Here is a 21,532-nt window from a genome sequence, read left to right as displayed (position 1 = left end):
ACACATGTGCCATGAACCTGATATTTAAGGATGTGCTGCGCAAACATTATTTCTTGTTGAGAAAGGAGGCGGATGCCCCCAAAACTACAATTGTATAGTTTGAATAGTTTTAAGGCTTTTAATCTTATATATTTTATTGTATTTTAAAATTTTGTATTTTATTTTGTTTTTAGGCTTTATTCACAATCAGTTATTGTAAATAGATTATGTTACAGTATCCTCTGTATTGTTTGTATAATGTACAATATTAAATTATTTTAATTCAATGGTTGGTGTATTAATGTAATATCGTGAATATGAACTTTCCCAATCTCAGAGGCCTTTTTGAAGATATGGTATACACTTAAATAGTAAGAGCACAAGAATATTTACTGATGCTATCAAGGCAGTGTAAGGTGGGTTAGAAAACTGCTAGCTTGGAGGGATTCAGACTAATAGATTAACAGTAGCCACAGGCAGAGGTGAAAGTGATTCTTGCACTGCTTCTATTGGAATGAGCGGCAGCCAGAAAAGCAAGTTGCTGGGGATTTCAAGAACTGCTGTGAGTCATCATGGAACAAGTAAATACACGAGCTGTGTTATGCTCACTAAGAGTACAGTAAGAGCGGATGCATGTATACTTGTGTGTACACCAATGCTAGTAGTATAGTAAATAATTTGATGAATTTAAAGTGCTGGTCAAGACATCAAAGGTGGATATTGTTGGGATAACAGAGATGTGGTGTCACACAGATATAAGGAATGCAGAATTGGAATTTAAGGAGTAGAATGTGTGCAGAAAGGATAGGCAGAATAGGAAGGGAGGAGGGGTTAACTAACACATAAATCTAAGGCAGTGCATCCAGTTGACATGGGCGGACAGTACAATGTTAAGTCAGTTTAGTGTGACATAAGCATTGGGAAAGCAAAAATGAAGGTAGGAGTGTGTTATAAGCCTAATGACTCTGGTGAGTACAATGAAAGACTGTACATAGAAATAGAGTGGGTCAGTAAAGCAGACTGTCTTATAATGGGGGTTTTTAACTTTCCAAATATAATTACTGGGACTTCTGGGTTGGTCACTAGCACACTGGCAAGGCTTTTTTGGATTTATTGGATGATTGTTTTCTACGACAGCATGTTTGAGAAGCATTGAGAGAGAGAGATAATACTCTTGATCTGATTATTAACAGTAATTATTCATGCATTAAGAATTTGCAGATAAAGGAACCACTAGGTGACAGTGATCACAGTGTACTGATGTGGCATTTACTTAAAGATGTAACTACGGGCATACAGAGAACGGTTTTATGGTGGTCACCTTTATGAAAGTGACTGTAGTGGTCTCAGGAAGTTTTTAAATTCTATACAGTGGGACCAACTGATAACGTAATGTTACCAACAGCAATTTCTAAATGGGAAGCATTCAAGGAATTAATCTCAGAAGCTGCTAGGCTTTTCATACCAATAAAGAAATACTAATCAAGGTTTAGGCCTAAATAGATGTTAGATGAACTAATGAGACTCATGGCACAGAAGAAAAATGCATGGAATGCATATAAATTATTATTATTATTAGCATAAGGTGCAAGGAAGGCTTATTCTGCACCAGCCAAAAAAAAAAATTTCTGAATTACCCTGAGAGAGAGAGAGAGAGAGAGAGAGAGAGAATCACCAAAAAAGAGAAGAAGGATGATATTCAGCTCAGGACCTTGGGTGTGCCAAGCCCATACTCACCGATATGAGCCCTCTGGGGTAGATTATGAGGTAACACCGAAGCCTATGGTAGATATAAACTAGCATGTAATTGAGTCATAAAGGAAGTTAGGCAAGTGAAGGTAGATTACCAGAAATCTTTGGCAAAGGATGCAAAGAAAAACAGCAAAGACTTCTTTACTTATGTAAACATTAGAAGGAAGGAAGGGGATGAATCAGATTGGTTCACTTGATATCGATAGTTTGAATGTTGATGATCATGCTCAGGTTGCTAACAAACTGAATGAGTATTTTGCATCTACATTCACACATGAAAAATTCTGTGGGGAAGTGGAGGTCAGAAGTTTATCAAACTCTAACAGGGAGCTAAATTATTTTGTAATAACTGAGCGCTAAGTGAAGGAGAAATTGTTGAAGTTACATATAAGAAAGGCATCTGGGTTGTATGGGATCTATCCAGTTATATTAAAGGAAGCAGCAAAGGAAGTAAGTAAACCCTTAGCCATAATTATGAAGGTGTTCTTGGACTCAGGGGAGTTCCCCATGGACTAGAGATGTGCAAATGGATCCCTGATTCACAAAAGGATTAAAGGGTGACACTAGTAATTACAGACCTGTTAGTTTAACTTCTGTTTTTGGAAAATAATGGTGTTACTGGTTAAAGAAGCATTGCAGAATCATCTAGATAAGACTGCAGTTATAGTTCAGACACAGAATGGGTTTGTTAAGGGGAAGTCTTGTCTGACCAATTTGACTGGATTCAACAATGCGGTCACAAAGGAACTGGATGTAAAAAATAATTTTGATAACATATATTTCAATTTCAGGAAAGCTTTTGATACTGTTCTTGCATATGGAAGACTGCTGTACAAATTGGAGCAGTATGGCATTAAATGGAAGTTGCTGCAATGAATAAAGGGATGGTTCAGTGGGAGAAGACGGAGAGTGGCAATCAATGGTCACTGCTCTTCATGGGCTAATGTTATTAGTGGAATCCCCCAGGGTTTGGTGCTGTACCCATTGTTGTTTTCTATATTTATCAATGATATTGATGAAGGTATATTAGGCTTAATGTCCAAATTTGCAGATGATATGAAGGCTGACAAGGATGTTAATGACAGTACACTATTGCAACTGGATCTAGAAAAGTTGGATAGATGGGCTGAGAGGTGGCAACTGAAGTTTAACATTGACAAATGCAAAATAATGCATATCCATAGCAGTAATGTACTAACTGTGTGGTACTACATTCAGGGTAGTGGAGGATGAAAAAGATCTGGAGGATAATTGTGCAGTTAGATATCAAGTTTTCTGAGCAGTGCAGACAGGCTGCTTGAGCAACTCATGGGATCTTGTCAATGATATACAGGAATTTTGCTATCATGGATAAGGAGGTGAATATCCCCTCGTATAAGGCAATGGTCAGCCCACACCTTCAATACTGCATACAGGTCTGGAGGCCTCATCTTAAGAAGGATGTAGAGCTGCTGAGTCGAGTACAGAGAATGGCAATGAGATTGGCGAGGGGAACAGAGGGTTGCACTTAACAACAAAAGCTGAAGTTCTGAAAATTGCAATGTCTGGAGACTAGGCACCTGCAAGGTGATCTGATTAAGGAGTATAAGGCCTTGAATGGTTTGAGCAAGCTCAATGCTTATGGGATTCTTCCTCTTGCTCAGATTATGCATCCTGAGGGGCATAAGTTAAACTGAGGAAAGAATTGTAGAATAGATGTGCAGAAATTTGCATTTACCCAGTGGGTGGTTGATTGCTGGAACAAACTTCCATCTGCCATTGTGGAAGTTGATAGCTTAAATAAATTCAAGGAAGAACTGGCAAACGTTTGGAGCAAATGGATTGGTGAAATGGGAAGTGTTTTTTTTTTTGGCTGATGCTGTATATACTTGCTTCTTGCATCATATGCCTTTACTAATGCTAATCTTAAATGCGTGATTTTTGTTACATCTAATATTGTGAATGCCTTCACAATTTTCAGCCCTAAATCCTTTTGTAGTTTACTATTGCATGCCATCTGGCATCTCTCAAATTGTGGTGTTAAATTTCATAACTGGGTTGTCACTCATTGTATCACCGGGGATATCTACCCATCCACTGATGAGTGGCCAACAGGCTTCAAATCAGTGCTGTCTGGGTGGCATTAACTGCCAAAAATAACATTAGTCTCCTCTCTACTGGAGAAGCTTTGCTCATTTCAGGTAGTGCAATAACAGGCAACTCATTGTATCACAATATGAGATGTAACAAAAACAATGACATTTCAACTACTTCAGTGATTTTCTACGAACTAAAATGACCTTCTATATAGTTATAATCATTGTAATTAATTGATAAGAAAACAAAAATCCAATAAATTTTAGAAAAAAATTGAATGCACTCGAATTGTAGCATACTGAGTACTTCTTGGCATATTAAATTTCTCTTCCTAGCCTGTCAAACCTTCCAGTTGATGCTAAGTTCCTCCTCAAAATTCTTTTGAAAACAGACATGAAATGTGTGCCATAACATTCTTATTTTAGTTGCTTTACCACTTTATCACTGTTGGTTTTTCTTACTTTTTTACAAACTAGCTGTTTTCATTTACTTTGTTTATTCTTGATATTGTTAATATTACTTATTCCAGAAGCCTCTACAATTTTTCTCTCACTACAGTTTTATAAAAATTTTAAGTCTACCATTTTTATTATTATTTCTTTTTGATTAAGTGGCATCTTGGCTGCTAGTAAACCACATAATTTTTAATCCAACTATACCGAAAGGAGGACTAATTTATACTGGTGGTTAAAGGGTGAAATAGAAAGTGGAACAGAAGGTGGTGACATACTTTCTAATAAGAGGAGTTTTGTTGTAATAAAGACTCATTGCCTGCATGACTATTAACTGCATCTGCAATTAATAGTCATGATAAATTTTTAGGAAAGATCATGGGAAGTAGAAACTATTATTTAGTTATTTTAAACTATATATAATTTTAATATACTGTATTTTTATCTCTAAATGTTATTTCATGTTATTTAATGAATATAATTGTTTTTATTATTTGAAGTTTCTTTTAAGCTTTGTTTAAAAGCGTCTTACTGTATTTTTATTTTGAAATAAAAGCTTCATGTCTCAACTCCATTTCTCTCCAGTTTATCTCAAATGTGGTTAAATTTATTGTAAAAAAAAAAAAAAAAACTTGTTCAAAGGGGTCACATTACAAAATAGACAGGTATTCAATATACTAGGCTTCCCATATACAAGAATTCCTATCTTTTCTCTCAGGGCCTTAAATTGTGGTTACTTCAGACAGATGGTCAATATCACTTCAGACAGATGATCAATATTTTAACAAGTTCTGCTGTATATTATTCATGGCTCAAATCAACTCCAAGTCTACCATTACTGCTTGGTCAACCACTAACTGACCACAATACTCAGAAAGGACTTTGGATTTCCTAACTCAGTAAATAACTATCTCTGACCTAGCTAACTTTTAAAGTTGGGGAGAGAAAAAAAAAAAAAAAAAAGCATTCAAGGTGGTCACACGATAAAAGAGACAGGTATTCCCCATACTAGGTTTCCTATATATGGGGATTCTATATTTTCTGCCAGGGCCTCAAATATTTATCACTTCAGACAGATGATCAGTACATGCAGGTGATTATTTTAATAAGTTCTATCATATATCATTCATGGCTGAAGACAACACCAATTCTACCATTACTGCTTTGCCAATCATCAAATGGTCATAAGACTCAATTACTCAGGAATAACTCTGGGCTTTCTCTATAAGCAACTGTTTCTGACCCAAATAACTCTGAAACAACTGCAGGATGACTCACTACACAACCCAGTTCACTGCTTTTTTTAAATACTATATTTGAATAATAATAATAATAACAGTAATAATGGATAAGACAATACTGCACAACAGACTGGACATAACCTTTGTGGACAAGAAGGAAAAGTTTACCTATCTGACTGACACAGCTGTACCCAACACTGGCAACCTGCGGAAAGCCCATGGGGAAAAAATCAGGAAGTACATGAACCTAAAGACAGGAGATCAAAGAGATGTGGCATATGCAACAAGTAACAACCATCCCGATTATCATGTCAACCACCAATACGGTGCCAAAGACCCTACATAACAGCCTAGAAGCATTAGGTCTCCCAGCAAACACCTACAAGGAACTCCGGAAAGTCGCAATCCTGAACACCTGTAGGATAGCCAGAGAGTTCCTCGACCAATAGTAACACCAGACATAACAACAACGACCCCGTGTACTTGGTAGCAATACCGGTCACGAGGTGGAACCCCTAATCAGAGAGAAATAATATAAAGAGCAATAATAATAAAAATAATATTCATTTTTTGCATATACACCTGTAAATATATAAAAAAAAAAAGTACTTACGTCTTGTAACCACCAAAATAAGAAGGGTTTACAATAAACATAAAAAGTTAGAAAATAATATCAAAGATATAAAAAAGTGTCACAAAGATATATAAAACTCCTTTATTGACTGGCTAAGAGTTGGAAAAAAACTTCAATACTGACAAACTAGAACAGCTTACATATGGGTAGAATAAGTGTATACTGGGCACATAAAACCAACAAGGAAGTGGGGTGTACAAAAAATTTAAAAGTGAAAACTCACTCAAATAAAATATAGTGTCAAATAAGAATAAGACATAGTGTCAATCAAAATGACAAATATTTGTTCATCATGTAAAGCAAAGTAATGCAGTCAATTATGAACATTGCACAAAATTCAGAAATCAACTGGAATCATAGGTGCATTCATGGGGAGAACTAAAGTTCCCCTTCCATCAAGGACATATTGTTTTATATTATGTAATTGTACTCTCATATGTTGACACTTGTAAAAGCTATCAATGTAAAATGTGAACCCTCTCCAAAATTTTCTGCATGTACCACTGACTGGAATTATTACATAACTGCTTAAAGCAGTTATTCAAACACAGTTTGCAGTTCACAAAATGCTGTTGTTGTTACGTTGTTATTTGGTTTTTAGGAGCATTAGCAACTAAGGCCATATTGCTCTGGGGATATGCAGTGGTCATTCCCTGACCTTTCCACATCCTCCATATTTGGTTTTGTTTGTTTGTTTGGTTTTTAGGAGCATTAGCAACTAAGGCCATATTGCTCCAGGATATGCGGTCGTCATTCCCTGACCTTTCTGCATCCTCCATATTTGGTGGTGACGGGCTCGGACCCCGGTCTAATCAAGAAGCATATGCTACACACTACTGCTCCTTCCCACCTGGCTACGGAGGTGCCTCCATATTTGGTGGTCACAGGCTCGAACCCCGGTCTAATCAAAAAGCGTGTGCTATGCACTGCTGCTCCTGTCCACTGGCTATGGCGGCACCCCCACAAAATGCAGTTCGCTGCCAGTAAACACTAAGAAAAACTCTACTTGAAAAAGTTGTGGCTACCTATTGGCACCTTACTACTAACTAATTTTCATAATCAAATATTACATTTTTTTATTAAAAATAAATCAAATTTAGAAACTGTTTCCCACATATCTGTATGTATTTACATAGAAATTCACTCTGCTTACTTTATTCTAAAAAGCAGTTGTTGTTGTTGTTGGTTTAGGAATTTATTAGGTGCACTGGCAACTATGGCCATAATGCGCCATTCTAAAAAGCAAATTTAAACTTTAACCAACCTGCCAACTGTCCTACAATAAATTTCATTCACAGATTTTTTTGTAACAACATATGAAATTTCATAATTATTAAAACAATTTTATGCATACCAATGTAAAAAAAATTGGCTTGCAATTTTATCTGATCATAGCTCCAACAAAAATGATTGGTTCCAGCAGTGTTTGACATGACAGTGCCATGACTGCCATAAGGGTGAGTATCTGAATCTCCTAAATTTAGATAGCAATGTATAGGACATTTCTTAAATGGTTCTTCCAGCATATATACATTCAATACATAAATCACAAAAACTAGGAATCACTTTATAACAAGATCTTAGTTACTTTATCAAAAAATATTAACTTACTTTTCTGACAAGCGGTACACACTTTGATGAAAATGTTTGCATAATGATACACAAGGCGTACGCATGCTATCTTCAATATCTGATTCCTCTAAAAATTTTTTGGCAACCATTTCCAATGCATCATCAGGCCATGCCTAAATTCCAATTAAATAATAGTTAAATTCTGGGTCAAATAATGAGATAATATATCATTCATTTTATAACAAAATACATATAGAATTACACAGATAAGGCAGAACCAAATTGTAAATTATCATTTATTAATTATAAGTGAATGATTTATTATTTTGCAATACCAAATCGATTAAAAAAATGCTGAAAATGACTTAACAGACACTATTTTCATTACTGAATTATGAGAGTAAATGGACTTTTCTTACCGTTGCTAACCAAGTGGAAAACAAAAGCTTGAAAAGTTAACGAAGGCAGTATTGTAATGATTTTTAAAGATAAAATACCAATCATACCAAATTTTAAGGAAGCGAATAAACAGAATAATTGTAAATTGTAAATAATTGTAATAAAAGTAAACAGAATAATTGGAATGAAGAGGAAAACTCCAAAATGCCAGTGAGACAGCAGATGTCCTATTAGGCATAAAGTTATCACATGAGAAGTAGACAAAAATGACTGGAAAAATTTCAGAAGCAAAAGCTCCAGAAAGACAGTGAAATGATATGTCTCTTAAAGCCATCAGAAGGTGAAATGAATTTAGAGAGGAATAAGACAGTCAGCTTAACAGAGTGTGGATGTAGGTTGTGCATCATATAGCATTAGCATTAGTAGAGGCATATGATGCAAGAAAGCAATCTTATGCAGCATCAGCCAAAAAAAAAAAAAAAAAAAAATCAACCCTCCATTCATTCCAAATGTCTGTCCAGCTCAGCCTTAAATTTATTTAGGCTATCAACTTCCACAACAAGAGATGGAAGTCTCTTCCACCAATCAACTACCCACTGGCTAAAGGCAAATTTCTGCAACTGTCTTTCCTCAATTTTAATCTATGCCCCCCCCTCAGGTTCTTAAATCTGAGCAAGAGGAAGAATTCCATCAGCATTCAGCTTGCTCAACCAATTCAAGGCCTTATACACCCCAATCAGATCACTTCACATGTGTCTACTCTCCAAGCACTGCAATTTGCAGAACTTAGGTCTTTCTTGGTAAGAGGACCCCTTTGTTCCCCTCAACAATCTTGTTGCCCTTCTTTGTACTCATTCTAGCAACTCTACATCCTTATGTATAAAGAATAAAATGGTACCAGCCATTCCTGTATCCTTCCTTGCTCCAGTTGGCTCAATATTTTATTCTTCTCTAAATTCATTTCAGCTTTAGCAGATATATTGTCTCACTGACTTTCTGGAGAGTTTCACTTCTGAAATTTTTCCAGTCATTTTGTGCATTTCACTTATGATAACTTTATGCCTGAAAGGAGAGATCTACTGTCTCACTGGCATTTTGGAGTTTTCTCTCCTTGTTCCAATTACTTTATACTTTATATGTGGGCAGACTTTATTTCCTTAAAATTTTAATAGTGTTAAACTATAAATCATTACAGTTTTCTTGGTTAATGTTTCAAACTTTATTTTCCATTTGATTGTCACTGGCAAGAATACTGCATTTTTACTCTTAACTCTAATAAATGGCATTTATAGTTTATTAGAGAGTACTTACCTAAACATTTCTTTTAGGGCCACTAATCCCTTTACTATTTACTAATCTATTGGTGAAATACTCAAATATTTTTAATAAAATTAAATCAATTTATAAACCCATTTTTCTCTGATTTTATATTCACACAGCATTCTTCAACTTACATTTACTATGACACAGGAGGTACAAACTGACTAAATTTCTCTGGTATAATTGCAAATTGTACATTTGAATTCACACTCTGCCATTAAAAATGTGTGGCTCAGTGCTGAGTGCCATGTGTAACTGCAATGGTCATGAAATTATTAACATTCTTCTTACCATATACTGAAGGAAGCTACTCACAGTATCATCTACACATGCTACGATACGTATAATGAAAGGAAGTATCACTGAGATTATTATGGTGTCATTTCCAGCAGTCATGTTGAGACATTCAAACTTCCAGTTGAAGCTAGCAAAATTTTAAATTTACACCTATATTTTAATACCAGTATTGTCACACTATGATGATTTCACTCTTCATAAAGTTATAAGCCATACAAATTGCAATCAACAAGTTTATAAACAAATATTATTATTATTAGCCATATGGTACAAGGAAGCCTGAGGCTTATGCTGCACCAGCCAAAAAAAAAAAAAAAAAAAAAAAAAAAAAATTTTAATTACCATGTGAGAGAGAGGGGGTCAGAAGTAGAAGGGAATCACCAAGAAAGGAAACTCAAAAAATTCACATTTCAATATGAAAATACATTTATGAAGAGATTGGAGTTGTTTCATGATGGAAAAAAAAAAAAAAAAAAACTAAAATGCCTCATAAATGTCACAATATATTATCCTTACCTGAAACCAATCAATAGTGCAGCAGTTGATTAGAGATGGAAACATTCTAAGTCTATTTCGGAAAGCCCCTCCAATAGGACTCATAGCTAAAACTAAGTGAAGGCTTTGTCGAACTCGTTCAATGAAAAAATTGTACAGGGATAAAGGGGTGGTGTCAATTTTCTTTCCCTAAACAAATAAATAAATAAATAAAAAAGGTAGAATTATTTTATATTTGTAATGTTATACTACAGATGAAGAAGCATTATTAATTCAAAAATAATAGCTTGTTTTTTTAGTGCATTTTTACTTTTAACAATTTTAATTTATATGTTTTTATCAGTTTCTATTAGTCTACAGATTTTATCAGTTTCTATTAGTCTAAAGATTTTATCAATTTCTTGATTTCTTGTTTTTTATTGAAGCATATTTTGCACCATCTCAGATGTATTTCTTCAGTTTAAGCCAGATACTGAGCAGAATAAGAAATTTATTCAAATTTTTATTAATACTAAATTGAAATTTCATTAATATTAAATTGAAATTTCATTAATATTAAATTGAAATTTCATTAATATTAAATATATATATTTTTCAAGGTTGTTTCAAACAATGTTTCAAAGTAAGTTACATATTTTCATTAGTATGTTACAAGTATGTTATTATGTTACATAAGTGCAGCAATCTCTTAACTGTGTTTCTAAGTAAAGATACAGATCATAATGGATGGAGTTCCTTGTTAAAAAAAGTTTGATAAAATTTAAGAGATTATTTTAATTGGGGAAGATCCTTAGCTGAAATTCTTCTTGAGCAAGTCCCTTTTTAACAAATTGGCAGTACATTCCTGCATGGAGGTATATTTGCTATCCCTGCAAGGTTACCTGGGTAACATATTCACTATATTTGGGATAAAGTGAAATGTAATACAAACAATCTTCCAGGGATAGCAGATACATCCTTCCTATGCTTTTGTGTAAAAATCAAAAAAAAAAGAGAATGAATCAGGAAATTATCACTGCTTCCTTTTTCATACTGTTACCGTCAATCTTTCAGAGAGATGGAATTATCCTTCCTATACTCTTGTTTAAAAATCAGAAAAGTGATAATCAGATAGTGCTTAAAGATAAACAATGATAATTTCTTACTTCATTCATTTTTTTGATTTTTAAACAAGGGCATACGGATGATATATCTCTTATTCCTGCAAATTTCATTAGACAAAATATCCTAATGAAATAAATATTGCTTCTACTGATGAGACAGTCAAAATAAGTAAAGTTTATTAAAAATAAATTAGTATATGGATGCTGATAGATAGAATAAAATATAAAAATAAACACACTTATGTACAAATTAAAACTGAAATTATATTTTTAAACTATAAAGAGGTTCATTGCCTTGAAAACTTCTTCGTGTTTGTTTTATCACTTCTATTTTCATGCACGTTTAATCGCTTTTATTTTATTTATATTAATAGTTTATCTTTTATTATTTTTGTATATTTATTGGCTGTATATAATTTCAGTTTTAATTTGGACATAGTGTATTTATTTTTATATTTTATTCTATCTATCGGTATCTGTGTACCTAATTTATTTTAAATAAACTTTACTTATTTTGACTGTCTCATTGGTAGAAGCAATATTTATTTCATTATGACTATTCCTGTTGCTCAAGGTCTCTTTTCTAATAATATATCTTCTATATTCATAGCACTTAATATATGACATGTCAATCATAATGGAAAAGAATTCACAAATGTGATTATTAAATGGGCTTTTACCAATGCAAACTGTTAATTACTAAGGTTTACTGTATCAGAGTGATAACAATGTGAAATAAAGATTAAAATGTTTTGATATTTTGGACTTAATATACAGTACTTTAGTTGGTAATGAAAAAAGATTTGGATTTTTACCAATTTGCTTTGGTAAAACTTCTGAATTTCAGGCTTTTAAAAAGAAAATAGATAAATCCGAGGATTTATTGTATTTTTTAGGATTTTACAGTAACACATCCATGCATGCACATATGTATATATACAAATATATATATAATGCTAATAAACTAATCTGTTTTTGTTATACCACAAACTAATACAAACCAGTTCCCTTGCAGCTGATTGCATTTTTTCCAGAATATCAGCTTTCTCATCAGCAGCATACAAATTTGGTACATCGCCTGTATTAAGTATCATATTGATATCTTCCACAAATGACTCATCCTTTATTTGGTTGTCATTAAATAGAAACACAGTTGCTTTACCCTCACCACCTGCTTTCATAAGGATCTATAAATAATTGACACAAGATAATGTGGTATTCATGAGAACTTGAATAGATTCAGTGAAAAGTTAAAAAAAATTCTATAAATCAAAGTAAAAGTTTTGGAAAACAAAAAAGAAATTGTATAATTTCATATTCTTAACATAATACTATCATCATCTTTCTAATGTACAGTTCATGAAAAATATTAAGCGGCATATTCTGGATAAGAAAATAAAATGAATGGACAAGTATTACAAAGTCCTTGCAGTCCTGGTAGAAGGAAAAATAGATAAATTTCTGTGCTGGAAAAGAATTTTAATAAATAACCAGGGAGGCTTCGCCCCCTGCTTGCTGCGCTCGCTTCTTTTGATAAAATAAAATAAAATACTTACAGAAGCTTTCGACTCTGCGTGTGTCTCTTCATCAGCTATGAATAAATACGTTACTATATCTATATAATATCGGTGTAGATACACCATAGACAACTTTTAAAGAAAAACTAAGATCGTACTGTGAAAGGCATCATTTCATCTGTATCTCATATTGTGCTCATCCTTCACAACGAGTTTGCCATGTATTGCACTACCTCAAATAAGAAGAAAAGACTATTGTCACTTATTCTCAGTAGGCACCATCACCCAGACAGCACCATTTCAAAGCTAGTTGGCTTTTCATCGGTGAGTGCCTTTCACACTACAATCATAGTTTTTCTTCAAGAGTTGTGTATGGTGTATCTACACCGATATTATATAGATATACAATCTTAAACTCTTAAACTATTACACTGTTGCATTTAATTTATTTAAATAAATATGTTACATATGGAAATCAAGAATGCTACCATGTGGTCACGTTAGATAAACATAGTGCGTGACCATGCTTAAACAGAAGCTTGTTTTACCACAGTAAAACAAGGTTCTGTTACGTATTACCCCATGACCCGCATCTCTCTTCTCCCATTGGCAGAATAAATATCATTAGGAGGAAAATTATTTTAATGTATAGAAAGATCTTCATTATTAAATACTGATGTTGAGAAATTAAATTTGGGACAGCCTCACACAGATACTAATGTGTTCATTAGAACACTTTATATACTTCATATGTAGCATTAATTAATATCTATTTTTGACTATTTTTTACTGAAAGGATCAGTTACCTTTTTTAGATCCTCTCTCCACTCATTACAGGTATAATTCTTTGTAATTTCAATCTGGAAGACCTCATAACCTGCCATAAATGTAGCTAAACGAGCTGCACTTTGTCTGCCACTACCACCAATTCCTAAATAAAAAAAACAGGAATAGAAGTTTTTAGTTAACATACAAAAACCATGTATGTGTGTGAATATTCTCTGTGTCATAACTAGGAAATACTAGCCATTAAGTAATTCACAATAAACATTACATAAAACTGAATCACTTTATTGTGACAGAGGCAGAACCGAAACATGAAAATGTAAATTTTCTTATCTCAATATTCAAATTTTTCTGTGTAAATATGATATATATTTTAAAGTTATAAATGGTATAAATGCTATAGTAGTCAAATGTAATCAAAATACTAACTGGGAATTAATATTCTGACAACTGGAAGTTAAATGATTTTATAATATGAAAAAAGGGACTAATTGTAATTCACTTCTGAACTAGAAGTGAAGTTATTACAATTAAAGATGAAAAAATTACCAGGAACTGATGTAACTCTTCCAATTATAATGAATGAATGCAAAACAGATAAAAAAAAAAAAAAAAAAAACTATTAGTTATTACAATGAGAGCATTCTGGGACACTATAGACCAGAAATATACAAACATATCTTCCTATTCACAAAGACAGCTCAAAGGATTAAAATAAGCAAATACAGACCTGTAAGTTTGACTTCTGTACCAGAAAACATTATGAAGTCCTTCATTAGGAACAGAAGGTCATGTTTTGCACATCTTCAAACTTGGACATTAAGCTTGATATACCATCATCAATATTATTTATAAATACAGAAACATTATGAAGTCTTTAGAATGTAATACAGGATCACCTGAATAGGCATAGAATTATAAGGGAATCACAGCATACTTCATTAAGAGAATATTGGGACAGATGGGTGAGCAGGAAGCAAACAATCATTATGACATCATATACTTAGCTGCTAACAATGTTCTATATGAACAATTATTGTATAAATTGCAGCAATGTGGCATTAGGGACAAATTACTGAATAGCAGGAAGTAATTCAGAGAGCAGCTACATATGCCCATTGCTCTTCACGGAGTAATGTAATGAGTGCACCCTTGTCAAACTACAGGTTTCGGGATTAGATGATATATCCCTCACTACTTCTAGTATTTATTAATGATACTGATGTTGGTAGTTCAAATTGAATGTAGTTCAAATTGAAGTAGTTTAAAGGTTGATGACGTTGTAGAGCGGATATCATCTTTTAAGGGCACAAAAGGTGATATTGTTGTACACATTGGCACTAATGATACTAAGAGTAGGAGACTGGCGGAATTACTTAACAAGTACAGGTCACTGTTGAAAAATGCCATGAATTAGGGTTGAATTTGAAAGTGTCTGCAATTCTGGCCAGACAAGATAGGAGGGAGTATATGATGAGAGCCTTGTCGATCAATTCGGCCCTGGAAAGATTGTGCAAGGCTCAAGAGGTAGAATTTTTTTCAGCCTGGTCTGTACTTGTTAACAGGAGAGACTGCTTCTACAGGGATGGGATATACTTAAATAGAATGCAAGAATATTTCCTGATGCTATCGAGGCAGTGTTAGGTGGGTCGGAAAACTGCTAGCTTGGGGGGATACAAGGACTAATAGATTAACAGCAGCCACTGGCAGAGGTGAAAGTGATTCTCGCATTGCTTCTATTGGAATGAGCAGCAGCCTGGAAAACAAGATGCAGGGTATTTCAGAGAGTAGGGTATTTCAGAGATTGCTGGGAGTCATTCCAGTACAAGTAAACACAGGGTTGTGTTAGGGTAGCTAAGAATAGGAACAGGTGCATGTATACCTGCGTGTACACCAATGCTAGGAGTTTGGTAAATAAATTTGATGAATTTGAGGTATTGCTCAAAATGTCAAAGGCAGATATTGTTGGGATATCAGAGACATGGTGTCACACAGATATAAGGAATACAGAACTGAAATTTGGGGAGTACAATGTGTACAGAAAGGATAGACAAGATAGGAAGGGAGGAGGGGTTATGCTTTAGTTCAGAAACACATAAAATCCAAGGAAGTGAAGCCAGTCGACATCGCTGGACAGTGCAGTGTCAAGTCAGTCTGGTGTGACATAAGCATTGAGAGATCAAAATTGAGAGTAGGAGTGTGCTATAGCCTAATGACTCTGATGAGTATAATAAGAAACTGCACAGAGAAATAGTGTGGGCAAGTAAATCAGAGAGTCTTATAATGGGGGTTTTAATTTCCCACATATTGACTAGAATTTATGGGTTGATCACTCACACACAAGCAAGGCTTTTATGGATTTATTGGATGATTGTTTTCTACATCAGCATGTTTGGGAGACAAATAGAGGGAGTAATACTCTTGATCAGATTATCAGTAGTGATTCTTCATGCATTAAGAATCTGCAGATAAAGGAACCACTAGGTGGCAGTGATCACAGTGTGCTGAAGTGGGATTTACTCAAAGATGTAACTTCCATCAGGGGATAAGGGAAGGGTTTTTGCTTTCGTAAAGGCAACTACGATGGTCTGAGACAGTATTTAAAGTCTATACAGTGGGACCAACTGATGATGTTACCAACAGGAAATTTAAAATGGGAAGCATTCAAAGAACTTATCTTGGAGGCTACTAGGCTTTTAGCATTAGCCTGTATACAGGTCTGGAGGCCACATTTTAGGAAGGATAGAGCTGCTGGAACAAGTACAGAGAAGGACAACGAGATTGTTGAATGGAACAAAGGGTTGCTGTTACAAAGAAAGGCTTAAATTCAGCAAACTGCAGCATCTGGAGATGAGGCACCTGCAAGGTGATCAAATTAAGGTGTATAAGGCTTTGAATGGTTTGAGCAAGCTGAATCCCATCAGCTCAATGCTGATGGGATTCTTCCTCTTGCTCAGATTGCTCACCTGAGGGGACAATTCAAACTGTGGAAGGACAATTGCAGAATAGATGTGCAGAAATTTGCCTTTAACCAGCAGGTGGTTGATAGTTGGAACAAACTTCCATCTATCGTGGTGCAGGTCAACAACCTAAATAAGTTCAAGGCAGAACTAGTCAAGCTTTTGAAGCGAATGGCTGAGTTGGGCAGATGGGCTGGAAGGTTTTTATTTTTTATTTTATTTTTTTATTTATTTATTTTTGGCTGATGCTATAAGCTTGTTTTCTTTCATCATATGCCTCTACTAATGCTAGTGCTAAAAGAAGGAAGCAGGAAAAGAATTAAAAGATAACATCTTTAGGAGTGTACCTGCTTGCCAGACATGTACCGGATGTATTTACGAGAGGTATATTGGAGTATATAAAACATTTAGAATGGCGTTGTTTTTGCAATTTATTACAAAGGGTAGCTTGTAGCTGTATTTGAAATATGAAATGTCAGCTAACTTACAGCCCTGTATATTCTAATCAATGTTATGCCCATATCCTTTTCCAGTACATCTGTTGAAGCATATGTTTTTATCTTATGTTAGTTATTTACAGCAATTTCTTCACTATAATTTGTTGTTGTTAGAGGGCGCTGACTCTTTAAAAATTACAGCTGTGAATTACAGGCTCCGAAAAAGCGATAAATGTTTGCCTTTTTATTTACCTAATTGTTATTTTATATTGTACTTTATATGTAGTCTTATAGTTATTGTTACACTGGTTATTTTTAATTTAGATAAATTGTTTTTGTAGATTACTACATAATATAAGTAAAACCATTATTTCGTTTGAATCTTGAAGCAATTGTTTTTGTATAGAGTAGTAGGGAATTCAAATTTTTAATTGTGGTAACTAGGCAGCTCTAACGTACAATTATATAGCGTAATACACATCACTGCATTTAGGATTCTATTAGATAGCGTAGTATTGACAATTAATTAATTAAATTTATTGATCTTATTAATTTAAAATATCATGCCCCAGACTAGAGCAGCAAAGCAACGGACACAAAGTGGTAGGAGTGCTGTGACTCGGGGGAGAACTGGGGGGGGGCAATTCTCAAATGCATCACAGCCTTAAAAAATGTGCAACTTGTGAAATGTTGGCCGAACTCTCTGGAACAGAACATGATCTAGCCAAGGAGGATGTCTTTGTGTGTGGCAGGTGCAGAGAGTATCTAGAAATTAGGCATCATACTGGGCGTCTATGATAGCTTAAGGTGTAGGGTAGATATCCTCGAAGAAATTAATATGAGGGGCCCGTCAAGCTCTCAGCTGCCCAACTCAATGTCAGAGCTCACTCCTGGGCATCAGGCAACACAGCGGCAATCTCCAAGACAGAATGCGCTGGTTCGAAAGGAACTAGTTATTGTTGGTGACTATTGTCAGGGAGCTGGGGAATATATTATGTAAAAAGGATAGATGGAACAGGACCAGGGTATGTCTGTCAGGGGCAAAAGTTGATGACATTGTAAAGGGCACAAAAGGTAATGTTGTTGTACATGTTGGCACCAATGATATTAAGAGTAGGAGATCTGCAGATTTACTTAACAAGTACAGGTGAATGTTGCAAAAAAGTCGTGAGTCAGGGTTAAATTTGAAAGTGTCTGCAATTCTGCCCAGACACGATAGGAGGAAGTACATGATGAGAGCCTTGTCAATCAATTCGGCCCTGAAGGGAATGTGCAAGGCTCAAGGGGTAGAATTTTTTTCAGCGTGGTCTGTGCTTATTAAGACTACTTCTACAGGGATGGCATACACTTAAATAGAAAGGGTGCAAGAATATTTGCTGATGTTATCGAGGCAGTGTTAGGTGGGTCGGAAAACTGCTAGCTTGGGGGATTCATGGACTAAAAGGTTAAAAGTAGCCGCAGGCAGAGGTGACTATTAGAATAAGTAGCGACCTGGAGCAAGGGGTGCTGAGGGGTTTCAGGGACTGGTTGCAGTCATCGGGAAACAGGTGGGTATATGGGATATGTTAGAGTAACTAATAATAAGGATAGGTACATGTATACTTGCATGTATACCAATGCTAGAAGTACAGTAAATAAATTTGATGAATTTGAAGCGTTGGTCAAGACATCAAAGGCGGATATTGTTGGGATAGCAGAGACGTGGTGTCACACAGATACAATATAAAATAACAATTAGGTAAATAAAAAGGCAAACACATCGCTTTTTCGGAGCCTGTAATTCACAGCTGTAATTTTTAAAGAGAGTCAGCGCCCTCTAACAACAACAAATTATAGTGAAGAAATTGCTGTAAATAATGTGTATAGAAAGGATAGACAGGATAGGAAGGGAGGAGGTGTTATGCTGTTAATTAAGAAAAACATAAAATCAAAAGAAGTGCATTCAGTTGATATAGATGAACAGTGCACTGTTGAGTCAGTTTGGTGTGACATAAGCACAGCGAAAGCAAAATTAAGAGTAGGAGTGTGTTATAGGCCTAATGACTCAAATGAGTTCAATGAACAATTGTACAGAGAAATAGAGTGGACTAGTAAATCAGAATGTCTTATAATGGGGGATTTTAACTTTTGAGATATTGACTGGAACTTGTGGGTTGGTCACTCACACACTAGTAAGACTTTTGTGGATTTATTGGATGACTGTTTTCTGCAGCAGCACGTTTGAGAGGCAACCAGAGAGGTTAATACTCTTGATCTGGTTATCAGCAGTGATCAATCGTGTATTAAGAATTTGTAGATAAAGGAACCACTAGGTAGCAGTAATCACAGTGTACTGATGTGGGATTTACTTAAAGATATAATTACCATCAGGGGGTAAAGGAAAGGGTTTTTGCTTTCGTAAAGGTGAGTACAGTGGTCTCAGACAGTTTTTAAATTCTGTACAGTGGGATCAACTGACGTTGTTACCAACAGTAAATTCTAAGTGGGAAGCATTCAAGGAATTAATTATGGGTGCTACTAAAAGTTTCATACATATTAAGAAATATTGTTCAAGGTTTAGGCCTAAATGGTTATCAAATGAGACTCGTGACAGAGAAGAAAAATGCATGGGATGCATATAAATTATCAAATGACTCATAAGCCTATGGCAGATATAAGCTAGTCTGTAATCAGGTCACAAAGGAGGTTAGGCAGGTGAAGGCAGATTACGAGAAATCTTTGGAAAAAGATGCTAAGAAAAACAGCAAGATTTCTTTACTTATATAAACTCTAAAAGGAAGGGGATGAATCTGATTGGTCCACTTGATATCGATGGTTTGACTGCGATGATCCTGCTCAGCTAGCAAACAAACTGAATGAGTATTTTGCATCTACATTCACACATGAGGAGTTATTAAGGAAGGAAAATGCCAGAAGGTTATCAAATTGTTGCAGGGTGCTTAATGATTTTGTAATAACTGAGAGCAATGTGGAGGAGAAATTGTTGAAATTAAACATAAGAAAGGCACCTGGGGTGAATGGGATCTATCCAGTTATATTAAAGGAGGCAGCAAAGCAACTAAGCAAACCCCTAGCCATAATTACGAGAGCATCCTTGGACTCAGGGGAGGTCCCCACGGACTCGAGATGTGCAAATGTATCCCCAATTCACAAAGGGTGATCGAAGGGTGACACGAGTAATTACAGACCAGTTAGTTTAACTTCTGTTCCTGGTAAAATAATGGAGTCACTGGTTAAAGATGCATTGCAGGATCATCTAGAAAAGACTGCAGCAATAATTCAGACACAGCATGGGTTTGTTAACGGAAAGTCTTGTCTGACAAATTTGATTGGATATTATGATGTGGTTACAAAAGAACTGGATATAAAAAATAATTTTGATATCATATATTTTTATTTCTGGAAAGCTTTTGACACAGTTGCACATGGAAGACTGTTGTACAAATTGGAGCAGAATGGTATCAAGGGTAAGTTGCTACAATGGATAAAAGGATGGTTGAGTGGGAGAAGACAGAGGGTGGTAATCAATGGGTGCTGCTCTTCGTGGACTAATGTTATTAGTGAAGTCCCACAGGGTTCAGTGTTGGGTCCTCTGTTGTTTTGTATATTTATCAATGATATTGATGAAGGCATATCAGGCTTAGTATCGAAGTTTGCAGATGATAAAAAGGTTGGCAGGGTTGTTAATGACAGTAATGGCAGTGTGCTACTGCAACAGGATCTAGATAATTTGGGCAGATGGGCTAAAGAAGTGGCAACTGAAGTTTAACCTTGACAAATGCAAAGTACTGCATATGGGTAGAAGTAATTCCAGAAAAACGTACCAACTGTGTAGTACTACACTTAAAGTGGTAGAAAATGAAAAAGACCTGGGAGTAATTGTGCAGTCAGATATGAAGTTTTCTGAGCAATGCAGACAAGGTGCCAGGGCAGGTCATGGGGTTTTGTCAATGATATATAGGAATTTTGCTAGCAGGGAAAAGGAAGTGATTGTTCCTTTGTATAAGGCAATGGTCAAGCCATGCCTTGAGTACTGTGTACGGGTCTGTAGGCCTCATTTTAGGAAGGATGTAGATTTACTTGAGCGTGTACAGAGAAGTGCAACAAGATTGGTGAGGGGAATGAAGGGATCCTCTTACCAAGAGAGAGAGGCTTAAGTTCTGCAAATTGCAGTGGCTGGAGACTAGGCACCTGCACGGTTGTTGTTATTTAGTTTTTAGGAGCATTAGCAACTAAGGCCATATTGTTCCGGTCATTCCCTGACCTTTATGCGTTGGTCATTCCCTGACCTTTTTGCATCCTCCGTATTTGGTGGTGATGGGCTCGAACCCCGGTCTAATCAAGAAGCGTGTGCTACGCGCTGCTGCTCCTTCCCACCTGGCTACGGAGGCGCCCACCTGTGCGGTGATGTGATTGAGGTGTATAAGGGCTTGAATGGGTTGAGTATGCTGAATTCTGACGGGATCCTTCCACTTTTTCAGATTACGAACCTAAGGGGGCATAAATTCAAAT

General features: G+C 35.3%; 1 protein-coding gene across 1 annotated transcript in view; it reads right to left on the bottom strand.

Annotated features, from left to right (window-relative positions):
- Positions 1-21,532, bottom strand: part of LOC150086500 (dynein axonemal heavy chain 3-like) — a 544,757-nt gene that overhangs the window by 203,783 nt on the left and 319,442 nt on the right. Inside the window, exons 50-53 of the mRNA XM_090372184.1 lie at positions 13,644-13,768; positions 12,322-12,507; positions 10,239-10,406; positions 7,746-7,879 (exon numbers count right to left, since the gene is read on the bottom strand). Coding sequence (XP_090228310.1) covers positions 7,746-7,879; positions 10,239-10,406; positions 12,322-12,507; positions 13,644-13,768 — 613 coding nt within the window. The remainder of the gene's footprint in view (positions 1-7,745; positions 7,880-10,238; positions 10,407-12,321; positions 12,508-13,643; positions 13,769-21,532) is intronic.

The sequence above is a fragment of the Mastigoproctus giganteus genome, chromosome 4, assembly GCF_048544385.1.
Source record: "Mastigoproctus giganteus isolate SK-2022 chromosome 4, ASM4854438v1, whole genome shotgun sequence".
Classification (NCBI taxonomy): Eukaryota; Metazoa; Arthropoda; class Arachnida; order Uropygi; family Thelyphonidae; genus Mastigoproctus; species Mastigoproctus giganteus.
This window is presented reverse-complemented; position numbering and strand designations above follow the sequence as displayed.